The sequence below is a fragment of the Cutaneotrichosporon cavernicola genome (assembly GCF_030864355.1).
Source record: "Cutaneotrichosporon cavernicola HIS019 DNA, chromosome: 6".
NCBI classification, from domain to species: Eukaryota; Fungi; Basidiomycota; class Tremellomycetes; order Trichosporonales; family Trichosporonaceae; genus Cutaneotrichosporon; species Cutaneotrichosporon cavernicola.
In genome coordinates, this window is record NC_083398.1 from 845,569 (window position 1) to 863,409 (window position 17,841).

General features: G+C 58.3%; 6 protein-coding genes across 6 annotated transcripts; 2 read left to right on the forward strand and 4 right to left on the reverse strand.

Moving 5' to 3' along the window:
* Window positions 1-1,173: 1,173 nt before the first annotated feature.
* On the forward strand, window positions 1,174-3,370 carry CcaverHIS019_0603320 (uncharacterized protein; the record flags this gene model as incomplete). The annotated part of the gene is made up of 4 exons (XM_060602778.1): window positions 1,174-1,983; window positions 2,019-2,228; window positions 2,277-2,352; window positions 2,394-3,370. 4 exons carry the CDS (start codon window positions 1,174-1,176, stop codon window positions 3,368-3,370), a joined length of 2,073 nt encoding a protein of 690 aa, XP_060459138.1.
* Window positions 3,371-3,723: 353 nt separating this feature from the next.
* On the reverse strand, window positions 3,724-5,063 carry CcaverHIS019_0603330 (uncharacterized protein; the record flags this gene model as incomplete). Its single annotated transcript, XM_060602779.1, has 3 exons — window positions 3,724-4,222; window positions 4,318-4,999; window positions 5,036-5,063. 3 exons carry the CDS (start codon window positions 5,061-5,063, stop codon window positions 3,724-3,726), a joined length of 1,209 nt encoding a protein of 402 aa, XP_060459139.1.
* A 762-nt stretch (window positions 5,064-5,825) lies between these two features.
* Window positions 5,826-7,579, reverse strand: PET9 (uncharacterized protein; the record flags this gene model as incomplete). Its single annotated transcript, XM_060602780.1, has 5 exons — window positions 5,826-5,883; window positions 5,942-6,682; window positions 6,742-6,889; window positions 7,104-7,182; window positions 7,520-7,579. The coding sequence occupies 5 exons, from the start codon at window positions 7,577-7,579 to the stop codon at window positions 5,826-5,828; spliced, it is 1,086 nt and encodes a 361-aa protein (XP_060459140.1).
* Window positions 7,580-10,040: 2,461 nt separating this feature from the next.
* On the forward strand, window positions 10,041-12,610 carry pli1 (uncharacterized protein; the record flags this gene model as incomplete). Its single annotated transcript, XM_060602781.1, has 9 exons — window positions 10,041-10,070; window positions 10,144-10,274; window positions 10,312-10,574; window positions 10,614-10,694; window positions 10,729-10,822; window positions 10,856-11,186; window positions 11,222-11,327; window positions 11,363-11,430; window positions 11,468-12,610. The coding sequence occupies 9 exons, from the start codon at window positions 10,041-10,043 to the stop codon at window positions 12,608-12,610; spliced, it is 2,247 nt and encodes a 748-aa protein (XP_060459141.1).
* A 160-nt stretch (window positions 12,611-12,770) lies between these two features.
* Window positions 12,771-14,878, reverse strand: CcaverHIS019_0603360 (uncharacterized protein; the record flags this gene model as incomplete). The annotated part of the gene is made up of 6 exons (XM_060602782.1): window positions 12,771-12,787; window positions 12,821-13,332; window positions 13,369-13,705; window positions 13,745-14,165; window positions 14,244-14,789; window positions 14,846-14,878. 6 exons carry the CDS (start codon window positions 14,876-14,878, stop codon window positions 12,771-12,773), a joined length of 1,866 nt encoding a protein of 621 aa, XP_060459142.1.
* Window positions 14,879-15,484: 606 nt separating this feature from the next.
* On the reverse strand, window positions 15,485-17,809 carry CcaverHIS019_0603370 (uncharacterized protein; the record flags this gene model as incomplete). The annotated part of the gene is made up of 3 exons (XM_060602783.1): window positions 15,485-16,471; window positions 16,542-17,076; window positions 17,109-17,809. 3 exons carry the CDS (start codon window positions 17,807-17,809, stop codon window positions 15,485-15,487), a joined length of 2,223 nt encoding a protein of 740 aa, XP_060459143.1.
* Between the last annotated feature and the right edge of the window lie 32 nt (window positions 17,810-17,841).

Here is a 17,841-nt window from a genome sequence, read left to right on the forward strand (position 1 = left end):
GAGAAAGTAGACGATGAAGAGATGGGATGAGGTGTTGAGCCAGGTTGTTGTATTTATGGGGAAGGAGGAAGGAGGGTACAGTAGGTGATGATGACCATGTGGACCATGCTGGGCTTGGCTTACTATGTGGCTTAGGGGGTAGAGGGGTACATTTGGTTACCGAGCACACCATTGATTGTCAAGCATAGGTATCAATGTCGATTCTACTACTGCTCAAGTCGAGAACCAAATAACCAAGCACGCCATTGATATCACCGGTCCCGAGGTTTACGGCCCTTTACGAGATCTCCGCCTTAAACCACGTTCTATCGCTCATTGTCTGCAATTGTACAATTGTCTGGGCGTCAGGCGGCCAGGCGGCGGGTCTTGGCATTGCCACGATGCCCTTGTCCTTTCATCTTCCTCTCCCTCTTCACCCCCCTCCCCTGTTATGGCTCCTATGGCTCGTTGAGGTGGTGAATTCCACTCCCGTCAACTGCGTATTTCTCGGTTTCGGATCCTATTTTCGGCCTACCACAACTCCTGTACCCCTCGTACTCCTCTCACCTCTGAAAGCATCCGGGATGTGTACCTGTTGTGCCTTGCTGCAAATTCTTGAACGACCCACGTGGTATATACACGTGTTATTTGAATTTTCATTTCACGTGTATCTTGATAAGAGTGAATACAACCATCAGCATGAATCTACAGGATTAAGGAACGGTTTACTGTAAGCAAAAGTCTAGCCGCTTATCGTCGGCACGAAAGTGGCAAACGGTCTACGTCAAGTAGCCCCAGGAAGCCCTACACTGGTAATCATTTACAACTTTTTTCGCCAAACCTATACAAGCCTCATTCTAGCCTTTCATCCTTTGTCTACTCCTACTCCCTACTCTCTCATCTCTTGACTCCTGCAAAAGAATCATTCCATCTACACCATAAGCAGGGCTCCACTTCTCTCCTTCTACAATCCCCCCTCCACTCATCGTCATTGCTGTCACTCGTCACTCTCCTCTACGAGAATCAGCGAGGCGACATTCCAACATCCGCCGCCACCCCGCGCTTGCCCACTCCACCTGACCATTCAACAAGCCACCGCCTCGCGCCGCAATACTGTCGTAGACTAGTCACCCATTCAACCCAGCACCCAGCGCCACCTTCGCAGCCGACCGGCAACCCAAACTCTCAACAGTAATGGACGCAGTCCGCGCGTCGGCCCGCACACAATCCCCTGCGCCTTCCCCCCACGGCGCTATCGGGGAAGCACTGGGCCACCACGCGCGCTCGTCGTCAATGGCTGCTGGTAGGCCTGCCACACCGCGGACCAACCCGCAAACGTCGTCGTCGTCGGCCGAAGGTGACGAGCTCGACCTAAACGCCCTGATGGTGCACGGCCAGCGGCAGCGCGAGCTGTCGGAGCTTGACCGCTCGCGCTTCGGACGCTTTGGTATCGCACCACCGTCGGCCAGTGCTGGGCCGACCGTGCCTCTTCGCGGCCGCACAGGCTTTGGCGTCGGTGGTGGGCTGGGCGACCGCTCCGACTCACCCTCGCGCTGGCCCAACAATGACGAGTGGCGGGAGGCGGGCTCGCGTTCCAGAGACGCGAGTATGCACCGCCAGAGCTCGGGAGCAGGCGCGGTGAATTCGGTCACCCCGACTGGCCCAAGCCTTTCGTTCATGGACCAGCCCTTTCCGTCACCCATAGGCCGCCCCCGCGGGAGCATGGGAAATATTGGGTTCGGCAACCCGGCTACACCTAACGCGCCCGCAGAGCCCGCGCAGGCCGCGCAGCATCACCTCACGGCCCTGTCAAATATTATCGAACCCTTATGTCGCCAGAACGACGAACTCATTCGCCTGCGTGCCGAGGTTGAGCTCTGGCGCGGCGAGTGGCAACGTCGTGACCGCGAGTGCCGCCGCCTCGAAAGCATCGTCAAGAGCGAGGACCCCGCCAAGGGCCGCCCCAAGTTTTCGGTTGCCCTCATTGACGGCGATGGCCTGATCGTAAGTCGTGCGGGGAATGTCGCGCTAACCCCCAGTTTCAGGACGAGCACCTAGGCAAGGGGTACACTGGAGGTCAGGCTGCTGCACGCGCGCTTATTGGCGCGCTGCCGGGACTCACGGGCCGGGTGTCGCGTGACGCCGATATTATGCCGATCGAGAACACGGACACCAAGCCCCGCGACCTCGGCCAGGTTGTCGTGCAGGTCTTCCTCAACAAGGGCGGCCTCGGCCATGCCCTCGTCAAAGTGAGCTAAGCAAAATTGCTGCGCACGGACAATGCTGACATATACCAGTCTGGGTCCGTGCCGTCGTGGTCGGTCTATGACGCGTTCTGGCAGGGCTTCGCTTCGGCCCATGACCTCTTCAGTGGTGAGTACCAGGCATGCAAATCGCGCAGCACTGACGCGCAGTGGTCGATGTCGGGCACGGCAAGGAGGCGACTGACACCAAAATCCGCGAGCACCTCAAGTTGTACGCCGCCCACGCGCAATGTGGAACTGTGATCTTAGGTGCCTCGCACGACAACTCTTACGGGCCGGTGCTGGCGTCGCTCGACACGACAATGGGCCTATCCAAGGTGGTCATCCTGCAGGGCTACAGCGACCTCGCTCTCCAGCTGCAACCGTACGCGTCGCGCTGCGTCTCGATTCCCGAGCTGTTCCGCACCAGACGTATCGGTCCGGCTCCTGGCTCAGCTACCATGCAGGCGCAGGGCAAGAAGGGCCGCCGCGGTAGCCGCGCACAGCATGAAAGCGACATGCCCATTGCCTCGCCTCCGCCGCCTCCACCGTCCGCACAACCCGCGCCTCCCGCAATTGGATCGGCCCCGACAACTCCCCCACCTGCCGAGGGCGAGATCGAGATCGAGGTCGTAGAGTGGGAGGCGCTCGTGAACGGCGCTGCCAACATGCGGCTCGAAGAGCCGCGCGGTCGCCGGCAGCGCAACGGTTCGACGTCACTCGCTGACGACGACGAGAAGAAGAAGGGCCTCGGCGCCAAGAAGGGCAAGCCAGCGACGCGTGCGACCACGGTGCCAACCGTGCGTAACCTCAAGCCTCGCCCATGCCACACCTTCTACCTCTCGCCCTGGGGTTGCAAGAACGGCGATGGGTGCGAATACGCACACCATTACAAGCTCAACGAGGACCAGACCGAGGAACTGGCGCGCCTCGCCAAGGAGATTATCTGCCCGTACGTCAGAAGCAAGCGCTGCCACTTTAAGGAGGACGAGTGTGTGTATGGGCACCGGTGTCCTCGTGGCGAGCGGTGCACGTTTGGCGAGACGTGCCGCTTCAAGGACCTGCCGAACGGGCACGGCGAGGAGACGGCGGCAGCGGCAGCGGCTGCGGCTGCAGCCGCGGACGAAGACTCCCCTTCCAGCGCATAAGCGCGGACACAAAGCTACGCTGCATTCCCCATTGCCCACCACTCGACCACCATCAACCCATCAACTGTCTAGACTCTCAACCTTGCGCCAGATCATTACCACCCGGGCAATTTTAGAATCGTATCTGAACCGCTACGGCGGACACACCCGGCTAGCGGGCTGTGTATACTAAGTCGTTATGTCCGTAGTGCATGCACTAGTCAAGCGAACCTTTCGGGACCCTACTAAACTACTCGGCATGGAGGAAGCTCGTGCGAACGCGCCCTGCGCCGCCACGAGTAGCCCGCGCGAACCACAGCACGGACGTGACGGGGTCGGCGATCTTCTTCCAAATACGTGTCGGATGCGCGCCATCAAGGCGTGCCGGTGACGTACTGCTTAAGAACGGCCGCACACCAGGTTGCGAGTGCGATGATGGAGACGCCCTCGATCTCGATCTGTTTCTCGGTAAAGCTCGCGGTGGGGTACAGGCCCACACCCTCGAAGTGGGGGTGCGCCTCGTCGAGGGCAGCGTTATCAACGCTTTCGGCAACATACACGATCGGGCCGCGGGTTACGGCAGCGTTTCCTGCCTGCCACGTTGCAAGTTGTGGTGCGACGAGGCGCACAGGCATGGTGAAGGAGAAGGCGACGTCGACCTTGCCGGGTGCGGAGGCGCGCAAGAAGCCGTCCTCAGCCTCTGCCGGGATGAAACACTTGATATCCGCGGCGTACTCTTGGCTGGGGACCTGCCCAGACAGGGTGAGGCGTGTCTCCCCTTTCCCCGGCATGCTCGTGCTCATCGTGGCAGTGGCTGTCACACCACCCACATCAATGTTCCTTGTACCGCTCAGGAAGAGGTACACGTCGAGACTGATGCGTTTGGCTTGAGCGTCAACCGGGGCGCGCCAAGGATGTCCGCCCAGCATGCCGAGCGCAGGGCTTAGGTTTGGAGAACAGCAACACACCTCGAACCAATCTTTGCGTGTCTCGGCCTCGTCCCCACTCGTCGCGAGCTTGTTGGCATACGCGAAAGCGATGCCATCCAAACTTCACTCCGTCCACCAATCACGACATTGAGGAGCGCGCGTCCCATGATATCACGTACCCCTCCGTCGGGGCGGAACTGGAGACGCTCAGCAGTCATCATAGAAGTGAAGCTAGCACACGTTTCGGCGTAGCATCCCCCCTCGGCCGTGCTTTGCGGGAGGTGGTGGGCGTGACGACTGAAGACCTCGGTACGGGGTTCACTCCCGAACCCAGCGGGCACGTTCATCGTATCCCGGACAGTGACGTCGAATAACCGCCGCGCAGCAGACTGCAGCTCTCCGCCAGCGTCTGCCGCTCCCGTTTGGAGGTACAGGTCGCGTACGCTATGGCTGAGGATATCATCTTGCTCAACAATCGGCTTGTGGGATTGGTGGTAGCCTACGTCCCAGATCGCCTCCATTGTTTCTGGGTACACTGGGTCCTCCCGCACTCCGGCGTCGTACTCGAAATACAGGAGACCGTTTTGGTCTTCCCGAGCCTGTCCACGCGCAGAGAGAAGATAGTGAGCGAAGGCCAGATGGGCTAGATCCTGCGTCCGCTCGTACCGGCGAAGCATGGCGAGTTCGAGCTCCGGATGGCCAGGGTATCTGTGTTCCTGGTCTGGGTTTGGGCCAAGCTCGCACATGAAACACTCACGTTCTTCGGTCAGCTTGATCTCGGTCATCTTGCCTTGATCATGACGTCAAGCAGCTTGCTCGAGCTCTTGTAGGCGTGGTGCGCGAGGGCCGCCTCGACAAGGTGGCCGGCATTATACATGACATGCATGCAGGGGAGGTTCTTGAAGCGTCCCTCGGGATCAACAACTGTAAAGTAGATAGTCTTCGTGCTGGGCTGCCGCAATCAACTCGGGTTCCGCGTTGTGAGCGCATCCTATCGCCGAGGCGAGGAAGTAACCCACAGCCGCGATCCTGTCGTCAGCCCCACCAATCGTCTTATCATTTAGTCACGTCGTTTTACCAGAACAGACTGGGCGGGATACCGTCCTGTCTCGTCCTGGCACCCTTGAGGCGTCTCACATCGTACGCCGGGTGCAATTTGAGCTGGAAAGCGTCAGAACTCCTTTGCATGCGGAGTTGCTCGAGCTGGGTCTTGAGCACCCGGCTGGCGTAGATGTCGCGCAGGTGGCCGTAGAATGAGACCGGCTCAATACGCGTCTGGGCGAAGGGAACAAGCTGAGAGGAAGGCCAAGACGCCTGTTGGAAAGATTGGGTTCACGTGACGTCCAGAGTGAAGTGAGTGAGTACCGTTCTAGGCACGAAGAATGCAAGCTATCTAACGTCAAGCGCGTCAAGTTTACTTGTGCAACATGGACTGAGCGTTACGAGACAAATCTGCATCTCGGGAACCACCAACACCGCTATGTGGGAAGGAGGATATGGGGATGTGTAATCTACTAAACAGTCGAGTTTGGCATGCGGCCGGATATTTATCCAGAGCCACCGGAGTAGACCTTGCCGAACATGAGCTCCTGCATCTTGTCGTAACTGCGCGTTAGCTTGTTGCACAAGGGGAAGAGTAGTGGGTATGGAAGAGTAAACGTACAGAGCAAGGACACCAGCACCGGCGACACCACGGAGAATGTTGGCGCCAGCACCCTTGAAGAGCGACTTGACACCCTCCTTGGCAATGATCTGGGCACCGGCGTCGAACATCGACTTGTAGTGGACAGCGCCACCCGAGGTCATCATCATACGACGACGGATGGTGTCGAGAGGGTACGAAGCAAGACCAGCCGAAGTGGTAACAACCCAGCCGAGAGCGAACGAAGCGAGGACGTTGCCCTGGAGAGGGCCAACGAGGACAACGGGCTTGATCGAGTCGTAGAGACCGAAGTAGAGACCGCGGTAAACAATGATACCAACAACCGAGGGAACGAAGCCACGGTAGAGACCGGCAATGCCGTCCGAGGCGAGGGTCTTCTTGTAGACGTCAATGAGACCGTTGAACTGGCGAGCACCACCCTTCGAGGCCGACTTGTTGTCGTTGGCGAGACGGGTACGGGCGTAGTCGAGCGAGTAGACGAAGAGAAGAGACGAGGCACCAGCGGCACCACCCGAGGCAATGTTACCGGCGAACCACTTCCAGTAGCCGTCCGACTTCTTGAAGCCGAAGAGCGACTTGAAGTAGTCCTTGAAGGCGAAGTTAAGGGCCTGGGTGGGGAAGTAACGAATGACGTTGGCGGTGTTGCCGCGCCAGAGGGAGGCGAAGCCCTCCTCCGAGATGACGCGCTTGAAGCAGTCACCGATGCCGGCGTAGGGCTTCGAGAGACGGCCCTGCTTGATCCTGGAGAGGGTCAGTGGATCTGTGCGAAAAAGAATATATATATATATAAAAGCACTCACATCTCGTCCTGGTTCTGGACAAGGAGCTTGACACGCTCGATGGGGGCAGCGGCCGTCTTGGAGACGGCAGCGGAGACACCGCCCATCATGAAGTCGGTGAGGAAGGCCTTGGCATCCTTTGGCTTCTTAACGTCCGCCATTTTTAGTGCTGCTGTGTGAGCGACTGGTCTCGGAATGTGTGCAGGTGGGGGGAGTGCGTGAAAGTGGTGGGAACTGATCTGCCCGGGGTTGGGTTAAAAAAGTCCTGGCGCAGCCGCGAGCCAAAGGCAAGCGACGATGTCAAGAAGATCGTCGCCGCCATCGAGCGCGCAGGCTGTCGGCGCAGTAGGCGTGGTGCGCGTAGAGTGTCGAGATGTGCTCACCTTCTCGAACCGGGTGGGAAAGTGAAGCGAAAGAGAGGTGTGGTTGAAGAAAGGAAAAGCCGGGGGACGGGGATAAGTGCTTTTCTAGCCAGACGACCCAGCCGCAACTGCCACGCTCGCCGATTGTGCCCGAGCAATTTTTTCACGGGTTTGTTGGGAATATGTGCCCAAAGTGCCGGGGGCAAGAGGGGTCAAGGGGTGGGTGACGGGTGACGAGCAGCCGGGCAGCCGGGCCGAGGCAAAGCAGGACCTGCGGTGACCACCCAGGCTCAAGGTAACCTAAGGCTACAAGGCAATCCACACGGCCCACACGTTGCAACTGGCGGGCAATGCAAGGTACGGGGTATACGGGGCGGTACGGCGGGTATTGCTGGAAAGCCCATGCGCCCAAAGAGCTGCCAACTAGCAAAAAGAACCCTGAAGTGTGCCGGGTCAAGTCGCTCTTTGATCTTGATCTTTGGAGCCTTGAATGGCATGAATGGGTCAATGCTGGTCAATCACCTACGTACCTATCACCCTGTTGGATCTCTCGGCCCTCTCTACCTCCCTCACCCTCGGCTTTTCTCCCTCCCTCTGCTCTCTCCGTCCCTTCTCTCGGCGGAATCCCCCACTCCGGACTAACCGTCGCTCACCACAATCCCCCTTCCCCCCACATCATAGCTCGGTCCTTGGCCCGCCGCGGTTATCCCCCGCATGGTCCGTGATGTTTTGCTCCAACCAGGGAACGGCCTCGAGCGCCCCGTGATCCCCGTGAGCAGAGACTGAGACCCAACTGAATCAAGGCAGCTCACCGCCAATCACGGCCTCCAAAGGCTATACCTGTGCTCACCATCGTCTCGGTCTGCATGCATGCACACCGACGCCGCCTCAGGAATTGATCACATCTACCGCTATGTATCGTTTTTTCCTGTTTAAAGCGCGAGGATGGGCACCCCGAGTTGGCCCGACCCCAATTTTGAAGAGGTCAAGTTCCCAGGTCCCCTTTGAGGCAACAAGGTCGGAGCTACATCGGGTGAAGTGCCGCACCGTGTTGCCTCTTACCCCAAGCGTGCCTGACGTTGCTTGAACAGCACCACTCACACACTCCCTCGAATCCTTGGATCCTTGGCATCCTGGCGGCAAGCGCGACTGAGGAAGGGTTTAGGGTAAGAAAGGCTTGGAGGGCAGAGGCGCGAGGCGCACGGATCGTCGGCTTTGAGGTTCAAACGCGCCAAAAGACGCGACAAGGCGCCAAGGTCAAACCGCATCCTAATATCACAACTACAACTAGTCTAATACGTTTACATTCTCAAACCACCAAAACGTCTGGGGTCACTGCGGTGCTCCATCTCTTTGATCCGCCGGGTTATCATTCGCTGTACCTTGCCCCGCTTCCGAACAACTATACACACCACTCATCCTTTTTCAACAACTTGTTGGCCCCACTTATCACGACAATGGATTCTTCATACAGGTACTGTGCAACCTTGATCTGTGACGGGCATGCGGGAGTAACGTGGGACTGCAAAAGCATGCGAGAGCATGGCACCCATCGCACCCATTGCAGTCTTCTCACTCCCCTCAACCTCAACGCAGGGCCCAGCCAGGGACGATTGCGTTATCGCGTTGCATTTGACACTCGTCTGATGAACAATCCTGACACTGGCTCCAATTAGACGAGCCCGATAATGCTTGAACCAACTTGCAAAGGCCTTGATCGAAAGGATTGATCTGCTCCCAATTCCCAACTGTTCCACTTTGCTGTGATTGTTGGATCGTCGTCTTTTTCATGCTTCTCATCTTGATATTCGTTTGTCGATATGAGTCAACTGCCGGGCGGACAGTCGGTGGTCCGTGGGCTGGCGAGCCGATCTATGCTGATCACCGCACTGAAAAGCTGTGGATGCAGGATCGCTCCAGGTGGCGCCGTTGCGTCTAACTCATCATACAATGTTCAGGAACAGATATAATCTATTGGGTAGCCCACATATACTAATCACATTATGGTCAACATTTGCAGTCTTTGCGAATCTCTATTTACAAGTCATACCCATGGCACTCTGGGGGACCACCGACGTCACCCCTGCTACCTTGATCTCACAAGATGAACCAGTGATCTGATCGTAGTGAGGGCCCAGTACATGTAAGCCGGTTGCTGAAAGGAGGTGGTGATTCACCATAATTCCTGAACAGGCCCCCTGTGACTACGTTGGCGTATAGCGCGTATAGGCGAAACCTCTTTACACTCTTATGCTAAGCAGCAACTCGCTCCAGATCTACAGTCGAGTCGAGGTGGCGACTCTCGCCCCGCACCTTGTCACGGATACCAGTGCAATTTGTGCTGCCACCCCCCTCGTCCGCTCCATTCCTGCGCCACCGTCTCACACAACGGCGCAAATGGGTGGCAAAACTAGTACGGACGTGTCGCAAGCCGGGTATCGCATTATCCCCCCCCCCCCCCCCCCCCCCCCCTTTCCCTCCCTTGCCGCGTCATGTACAGGTAGAGTCGCTGTGAGGTGATGCACGATGCACGGGTACGAGGACTGGTCGGGACTGGGAGACATGGAGTGGCGTTTACGGAATGGACTTGCACCTTCGTGGTTTCGGTGGCGACGGAATCAATTTTATATGTGGGTGACGGTGTGTTGTACCGTGCAAAGGCCTTTCGGTTCAGTCGCTCAGAGGGTCAGAGAGGGCCCACAGAGAGGGAGAGAGAGACCCATGACCAACGTCTGTAAAGCGTTGATGATGACCGTCAACACAGTCGACAGTGATCACCATTCATCCACTCGCACACAAGACTAACACCTTGCCTCCATTTTTCATTCATCTCAATCCATCTCAACTTGAACACATCCTTCCTTGGCCGATCCGGCCAACCCTCGCCCTCGATATATCTCACACCCATCATTTTCTCGTCGTCGTCTGTAATACTTCGGCGACGCTGTACCAGCCGCCATGTCGGAGGAAGCATGGAAGGACTTTGACGTGAGTTGGTGGCTATTGACCCATTAGTTCCACCCCTTGCTTCCTCAGCTCGCATGACCGTTGCTAACCACAGCACTTCATCAACTACTATGTGCCAAAGCAAACAATCCCACGTCTGCGGCAATTTGCCGCTGTCATCGAGAGACACTCGAGGATCAGGCTCGCATTAAAGAGTCAAGAAAGGAAGGCGGACCTGGTCAACAAGTACGCAACGCGAGAGATGTAGAACTGACGCGCACAGGCTCCAGGCCGCGTTCCAGACGATGAAAAGCAACAACCAGCTTCCAATATACCAGGCAACAAGAGCGGAGTGCGAGCAGATTGGGGCGGGCCAGTTCTCTCACAACTCTCAGGTGCTTCCACCACCAACCTTTGGCACGGTGCCAGCATCAAACTCGGCCGCTAGACTTCACAACGCCTTGAACGCTCCTGTGAACGGGTACGGGGGACCGAGTGGGAGTGGGTGGAGAGGCCCAGCTCAAGCTCATGCCTCCACCAGTGCGCGTGAGTCATCAGGACCTTGACAATCAGTGCTGACCGCAGGCGAATACCTTCTCGTTGACTGGAAGCGTAGCCCGATGTGGAAGCCACTCAAGGCTCTCACCGGTATGGAAACTCTGCCAGGTGGGTTCGACTTGACACAACCGCTGACATTGAGACATCATGTCCAACGAAAGCTCACATACGCGTCGCGAGAGGCGTGTCGTATTCTCCTTGCCGAACGACGTGATCGAAGCTCTGAACAAGTCCAAGTACGGGTTATCTAGATGTAAGGCTAACATCAGATCTGATCCGCGATCTCGTCCACTACACTCTGTGCGACTCTTCTGCGCGTCGAACGACTCGTATCGACAACCAGGCATGGCTGGACCTCCCGGCCAGCCGATTCCAAGCAACCGCCAAGTCCCCATCGAGTACCCCTCGAATCCGGATGTTCTGGTCGACGGACACACCGTGCCTTTCAAGGAGCGAGGTTTACGAGGGAAGCCAGGGAGTGCACCTCCACTGGACTTGGACAAATCTAGTCGAGGACTTGTCCGCATGGCAGGGCGGATGGCGAGCGTCTCAATGGGCCACACTGGGCCGACTGCAAGCAAGAAAAAGGAGTACTCAAAGGTGGGCGTCCAAGGAGCGGAGCTCGCTGACAACAGAAATTCTTCTTTCAGGTCGTGTACTGCGAGGTCACTACCATGGAGGACCTGCTAGGGCGGCTTGAGTCTCTGACGCCGACTGATCCCGAGGTTGAGTTGGCAAGACGTGAGTCATGGACATTGTACACCAGCTGACCATAGTGCGGCAACAAGCAGCAGAGGACGACGACATCCAGGTCGGGACATCGAGCTTGTCGCTCAAGGATCCGGTACGTAACTCGCGTCAGCTGTTAACTGACCATGCAGCTCTCCGGCATGCGCATCACAAAGCCCGTTCGCTCTCGCAAGTGCTCGCACCTCCAATGCTTCGATGCGAAATGGTGGCTAGAGTCGAACAAGAGTCACCCACAGTGGCTCTGTCCCCATTGCAGCAAGGAACTCGACTTTGAAGACGTCATCTGCGACGGCTACTTTCTGAGCATTCTGCGCGCGGTTCCGGACTCGTTTGATGAGGTGACCCTCGAACCGAGCGGGGAGTGGCATACCCAGAACAACCAGTATGGGTCAACTGACTGGCTTGCGGAGCACGGTGCAGCGCCACCTATCACTGCGAACACCATCAAGCGTGCTCGGTCGAGCAGCATGAACGGGGTGAATACGACGCAGGGTAAACGCCGCGCCATCGAGATCCTATCAGACTCGGATGATGACGAGGACAGCGAGACGCCGGCTACGTCTGTCGCCAACGGTCACTCGAACGGGTACGCCAGCACGAATCCTAATTCTTGCGGCGTCTCGCACTCGATGCGGTCGACTGCATCTGCGCAACCGCCGGCCATCATCGACCTGACGTTGTCGTCGGACGAGGACACGGATGACGAGGACCAGCTGCATTTTCGCCCGCCGGGCGGAGGTTCCACGAGTCGCGCAGGCGGCGGCTCATCGGGAGCCCGTCCGGCGAGTGAAACTAGGGGCTACCCCATGTGGAGCCCGAAGCGCCTTGTGACGACATCGGCTACAAGCACAGGTCCGCCCAGCACATCTGCCCCAGCCGAGCCAGGTATCACATTACGACTTAATCCGCCGAGCGCACCGAGTGTTCCTGCGCCCAGTGTGTATGCCACGCCGTCGAACATCCGCGGTTTGGCACATCCGCCTCCTTTCCATGGCGAAGGTTTGACCAGCGCCCAGATCTTCCAGGCCGCCGACCATTTTGGTCCTCGTGCGTCGTCCAGTCGCTCTCACGACAATGCCTCTGCCTCTGGCGGCCTCACTGCGGCTCAAATCCTAGCGGCAGCAGACCACTACAGGTCGTGGGCTCCCTCATCCTCAACCCCACCGCCGCCGCCTGGTGACAGCCCCACCGGGTCAATGCAGCCACAGCCGAGGATCGCGAGCTCGTATCGCCCACCTCCGCGCTCATCGAACGGATACTCACACTACAGCTAGAGCGTCATGCCGCATATTGGTGTATGTTCTCATTCATTGCAGCAATACATTTGTACATGATGACACGAGCTACCATTGTACCACACAGCACAGCATCGTCCCCTCCTTCCCATCGCGGCCATCTCACATGCCGCATCCACTATGCACTTCTGTTGTTCATCTAGCACGCGGGCGAGGCTGTGATTAGCGCAAGATGGAACAGAAACTCACAGAGCGGAATCTGGACGCTGGCGGCCAGTCCTCCAAGACTCGTCTCCTTGTAGTGGGAGTGCATGTCCATGGCGGTGGTGCGACACGCTTCGATGGCGTCGTCGAGGGAGACGGTGTGCTCGCCGCTGGTGGCCATGGCGAGCTGCGCAGCCGTGACAGCCTTGACTGCGCCGAGCGAGTTGCGCTCGATACAGGGGATCTGCACGAGCCCACCAAGCGGGTCGCAAGTGAGACCGAGGTTGTGCTCGATGCCGATCTCGGCGGCCTGGAGGATAGTTGCGGGTTCCGCACCGAGGATTGATGCGAGTCCGGCAGCGGCCATGGAGCAAGCGACACCTACTTCGGCCATGCACCCGCCCTCTGCGGCCGAGATGGTGGCGCCACGCTTGAAGAGCATGCCGATAGCGGACGCCGTGAGGAGAAAGTTCATAGTGTCTCTACGCGGCTGGGTCGAGATGAACTCGAGCGTGTACTTTAGCGTGGAGGGGATGACGCCCGCGGCGCCGTTGGTCCTGATTTGTCAGACTAGTTTCTACACAGATACTTACGGAGCAGTTACGACGCGGCCGCCACTGGCATTCACCTCATTGACAGCAATGGCCATACACGAAAGGTACTCGATGCCTGGGAAATGGGGGCGGGCGGTGACGGGCACAATCTCGACAGGGTGGTCAACGCGGCCGATACGTGGGGGTGGTCCACGCTTGGTGATTGAAGTACCCGTGTCATCGGCGTTGGACACGGGCGCTGGGACGGAGGGGTAAAAGCCCTGTTGGAGGCGGCGGTAGAGGCCCGGTGCGCGGCGCTTGACGTTGAGCCCACCTGGGAGGTGCGTCTCGGTCGTAGTCACGCCGGCGCGGATGCAGCTGTCCATTGTTGCCCACACTAACATGTCAGTTCTGAGTGTTGTATGACATGACTCACGGTGCAGCAGACCGGCCTCAATGTCCGCCTCGTTCCGGAACGCGCGCTCGTTCTCCCACATGACCTGTGCAATGGTCATGTTGTGCTCGACGCAGATGTTGTGTAGTTCCTCAGCCGTTGCAAAGAGGTACTTTGGCCGGTGGGAGAGAGCCGCCTCGGTCCCAGGCCCGTCAGTCCCCTTGTCGGTGATAGCCACGATGGGCTCGCCTCTGCTCGTGGAAAGTCCTCGCCGGCACTCATCGGCATGTCCAGTCAGAATGTCGCGGTAGTACATGTTCTCAGCGACTTGGGTCTCGTTGTTGATGACAAAGCCGCCTCCAATGGAAAAGTACTGGTTCGTCGCCAACATGTCACCATCCTTGTCAAAGACGGTGAACGTCATTCCGTTAGGATGCGTCGGGAGGGGGTTGAGGTGCCATGTCTAGTGTCAGGTGCGAGCCAGATCTCTTGAACAAGTCGGCCCTGCGAGCGCCTGCGTGTGCCTAGCTCCCTAACTCACCAAGTCCTTGTCAAAGTCAAAGCGCACGCGGCGGTGCTCGCCCCCATCCAGTCCCAGGTCGATCTGGCCCACAGCCCGCACCTCGTCAATCACAACGTTGAGTCGACCAACCTCGACCGTCTCGGGATCCTCGCCCATCAGGCCTAACAGCACTGCATGTGGGGTCATGTGTCCCATACCCGTAGCCGCCAGCGATCCATGCAGCGACACTTTGAGCGAGTGAATGTCGTCAAACATTGCGCGTGGGAGCGAGTGCGTAAAGATCTTGGCTGCGCGTTGCGGGCCCACCGTGTGCGACGAACTCGGTCCAATGCCCACCGAGAACAGGTCAAACGTGCTGATGACAGCATGTTTCGGGAGCTCCTTGGCCGCTCCGGGCTGCTGCGACGGCGGGAGCTGGGACGTGGGGATGTTGGAAGCCGAGAGCGCCTCGTTGATTGCTGGAAGGGACAGGTGCCGCCTCGCACTCGCAGAAAATGTAGCAAGGAGGAGAGGGGCGCGGAGGGGGGTGGCGTTGGCGGGGCGCCCAAGCGATGCGAGGGCCATCTTGACGTCAGCGATCCGCTTTGACGCATTGATGCGACCAAAGACCGTGCACGTACCCGCGAGCTAGCACCCAGTCGTGAACGCAACATTGTCAGCGAGTGAAAAACGAGTCCAGAGTGGATATGTACACAGGTGGGCGAGTTGTTATAGTTATGTAACCCGGTCAGCGGATTGCGGGTATGGGGTATGGCCAGATGGCCGTGGCCAACAGATGTTGTTGGAAAACATATTGGGATTGTTGGATAGCCTGGGAGCCCCATATCCAACCCAGCACGGTTATCGCCAGGCAAGGCACAGCTCTGGTGTGGAAGCTGGGCTGTCATGCCCTGCATTCAAGGCGCGTTTACCAACCTCTCTCCCTCCACATGACGGCCATTCCGCTCATACAGCCATGATCCGGGCGGGTGCGAGGCTCAGGGCCTAGCCCGAGACGGAAATCACCGTGGTCGGTCTCATCCCACCGAGCTTATCAGTTTGGAGAGGATTGTTGGCAGCAAGCTTGCATGTCTAGGGTTGCTATGTGTGTTGCGATAGAGGGAGTGTCGGGTGATGATATCACATGAGGCTTGAGTGTTGCAGTGCAGGGTCCGAAGATGAGATGAGGCGAAGATGTCCATGATCGCGATGATGAATGAGGGATGATAACGAGCGCAGCCGCGCAATTCACAATTCCCGGTGCGTGTCCAGTAGCTAGCTTACACATTGGAGAGCATCCATGCCGCCGTGAGAGCCAGCAATCCCACGCCCAGCTGGACTTCGGCGCGGGTTCCGGCACCGTACAGGTTAAAGGGGAAGTAGCCATTTCCCGTGGTCACCGCGGCCCCAAGATCTATTATCTGGGTGCCAGCCGCTCGTGTGGTCGCGAAAGTCGCCGTGGCTTGGGGGTCCGGCGTCGACTCGTACAGCGCCTCTTTGCTGAGGAAGACGATAGCAATGGCCGGAGCGGGAACAGGCACAACGCACTCGCCATTCGTGCAGGCAAACTCGTGCGTCTCGACCTCGCCATACAGCCTTCCGTCCGAGGCGAACGAGTAACCGAGTGTCTGGCCAGCCCATGTAATGTTGTACTGCTCCGAAACGGAAGGTGCTCTGAGGTAGCGTACAAAAACGCTGCTGATGCCGAGCTGTGCGCGCTTGACGGGCGGTGGTTGGGCATCACTAGCGGCAGGGTTTGGGTTCACAGCGTTAGGTTGGGGAGTGGCGGGCTCATTGTTGGGAGCCACGTTAGAGTCGGGAGTACCGGGGGAGTTGTTGGCAGCGCCGGCGTTAGGATCGGTACCAGCGTTGGGGTCAGCATCCGCAGGGGGAGTGAGGGGAGGGTCCGCGGCCTGGTTGGGGTCGGAAGCAGTGTCGTCGGGTGTACTGGGGGCAACGTCTGTGGCTGGAGGAGTAGCGGGAGGAGGCGAGGCACTACGGACCAGGTCGGAGAGAGAGATGACGGCATTGTAGATCGACGCACCGCTGGGGTCGGAGACGTAGTTGAAGAGAACAACGCGCGATGGTGCGCCGTTCTCGTACACCACATACGTTGGATGGAACTCGTCGCCCCCGTCTGGGAGGAGATCAATGACCTGGGCCGTGGCGGTGCGTCCAAAGGCCTCGGCGACGACGAGCGTGGAGTAGTAGATGGATCCTGTGGTCCACTGCTTGCCTATGGCATTAAAGGGTGGCGGGGTGAATGGCTGAAGGTCAGTCTAGAAGCCATTGTCTCTTTGCATCCAACCCCATTGGCTGTTCGTTGTCCTCACTCACATTGTAGTACACGTTCTGGCCACCGACGTGCATGAGGGCTGTGGAAAAGTTGGCCCACGCCAGCTGGAACGCCCAGTCTGCGACCCACATGGCCGCACCAAACGAATCACTGAGACCGGGGAAACCACCACACGACGCCGTGTTGAACTCGAGCATGAGCATCTCCTTGCCTCTAGCCTGTGCAATCGCCGAGCCCGCGAGGTAATCGGCCGTGAGGGCCTGCACGTGCGAGTGCCTGAGGAAGAGGGGGAACACCGACTGGGGATTCACAATGGCACCATTTATCTTGCAATTATTCGTCGGATAACGCTGGACAGTCACAGCAGCGAGGTAGTCGATATTATCGGTGAGCCATGAGGTGGAGAGAACGTCGGTGACTTCGAAGCCGGGGACGCGGCAGCACACGCTTGGGCCAATGAGACTTTGCCGGTTCGTGACGTCGGGGTTGGACATGATCATCTCGCGCGCATTGTTGAATTCGTTGACGTAGTCGCCCAAGCCCCAGTTCCCCGGACGCTTTTGGTGTCTAGTGTATCTAGTGTCAGCTTTGACGGGCTGCGGGCATACAGGTCGGGCTCGTTGCCGACCGCAAGTCCGCGGAGGTGGGGCCCTAGGATCTTTTGGGCATATCCCGCCGCTAGAGGCATGTTGATAGAACCCGCCGCGACCGCAGTCTGGTTGAATGAGAGCCCAAAGTACCACTGGGCGTCGACGAGGGATGAGACATTGGAAAGTAGGTAGAGCAGGTCGAGCGAGTACGAGATGATTGGCGTGTTGGTAGGGCTGAGGGACAGGGCCTCCTTTATCTTCTGCAAGATGCCGCCTTCTGGCAACCCGTTGACGAACAGTGTGCTCTTCTCCTGTGTATTGCCGCCGACACGGATGACGGGACCTGCTCCTGCACGGTTGCGGACGTTGGCCATGTAGTTGAGGAAGACTGGCTTGAGACGCGTCGGCGACACTCCCATGATGGCTGGAACTATACTGAGTTCGATGGAGAAGCCGAGAAAGTTGCCACGCTGCGTCTTGCTCAGTGGGTAGCCTTGCGTGTTCGGGCTGACCGGGATGCCGATTTTGACCTCAGTCGTAGGCGGCTGTGGGGGTGGCGGCGGTATGAGTATCAACGGGTCATATGCTGCCAAGCCGGTGTACACTGGCGGCGGAACACCGAGGGTTGCGGACACGGTGGGAAGCTGGGTCGACGTGTCTTTGCCGTTGTAGAGAGTGAGGGCAAAAGCCACGGGCACAAGGAGGACTTGGATCAACATGGTCCAAGTGAGGAGATGGGGAAACAGAGCAA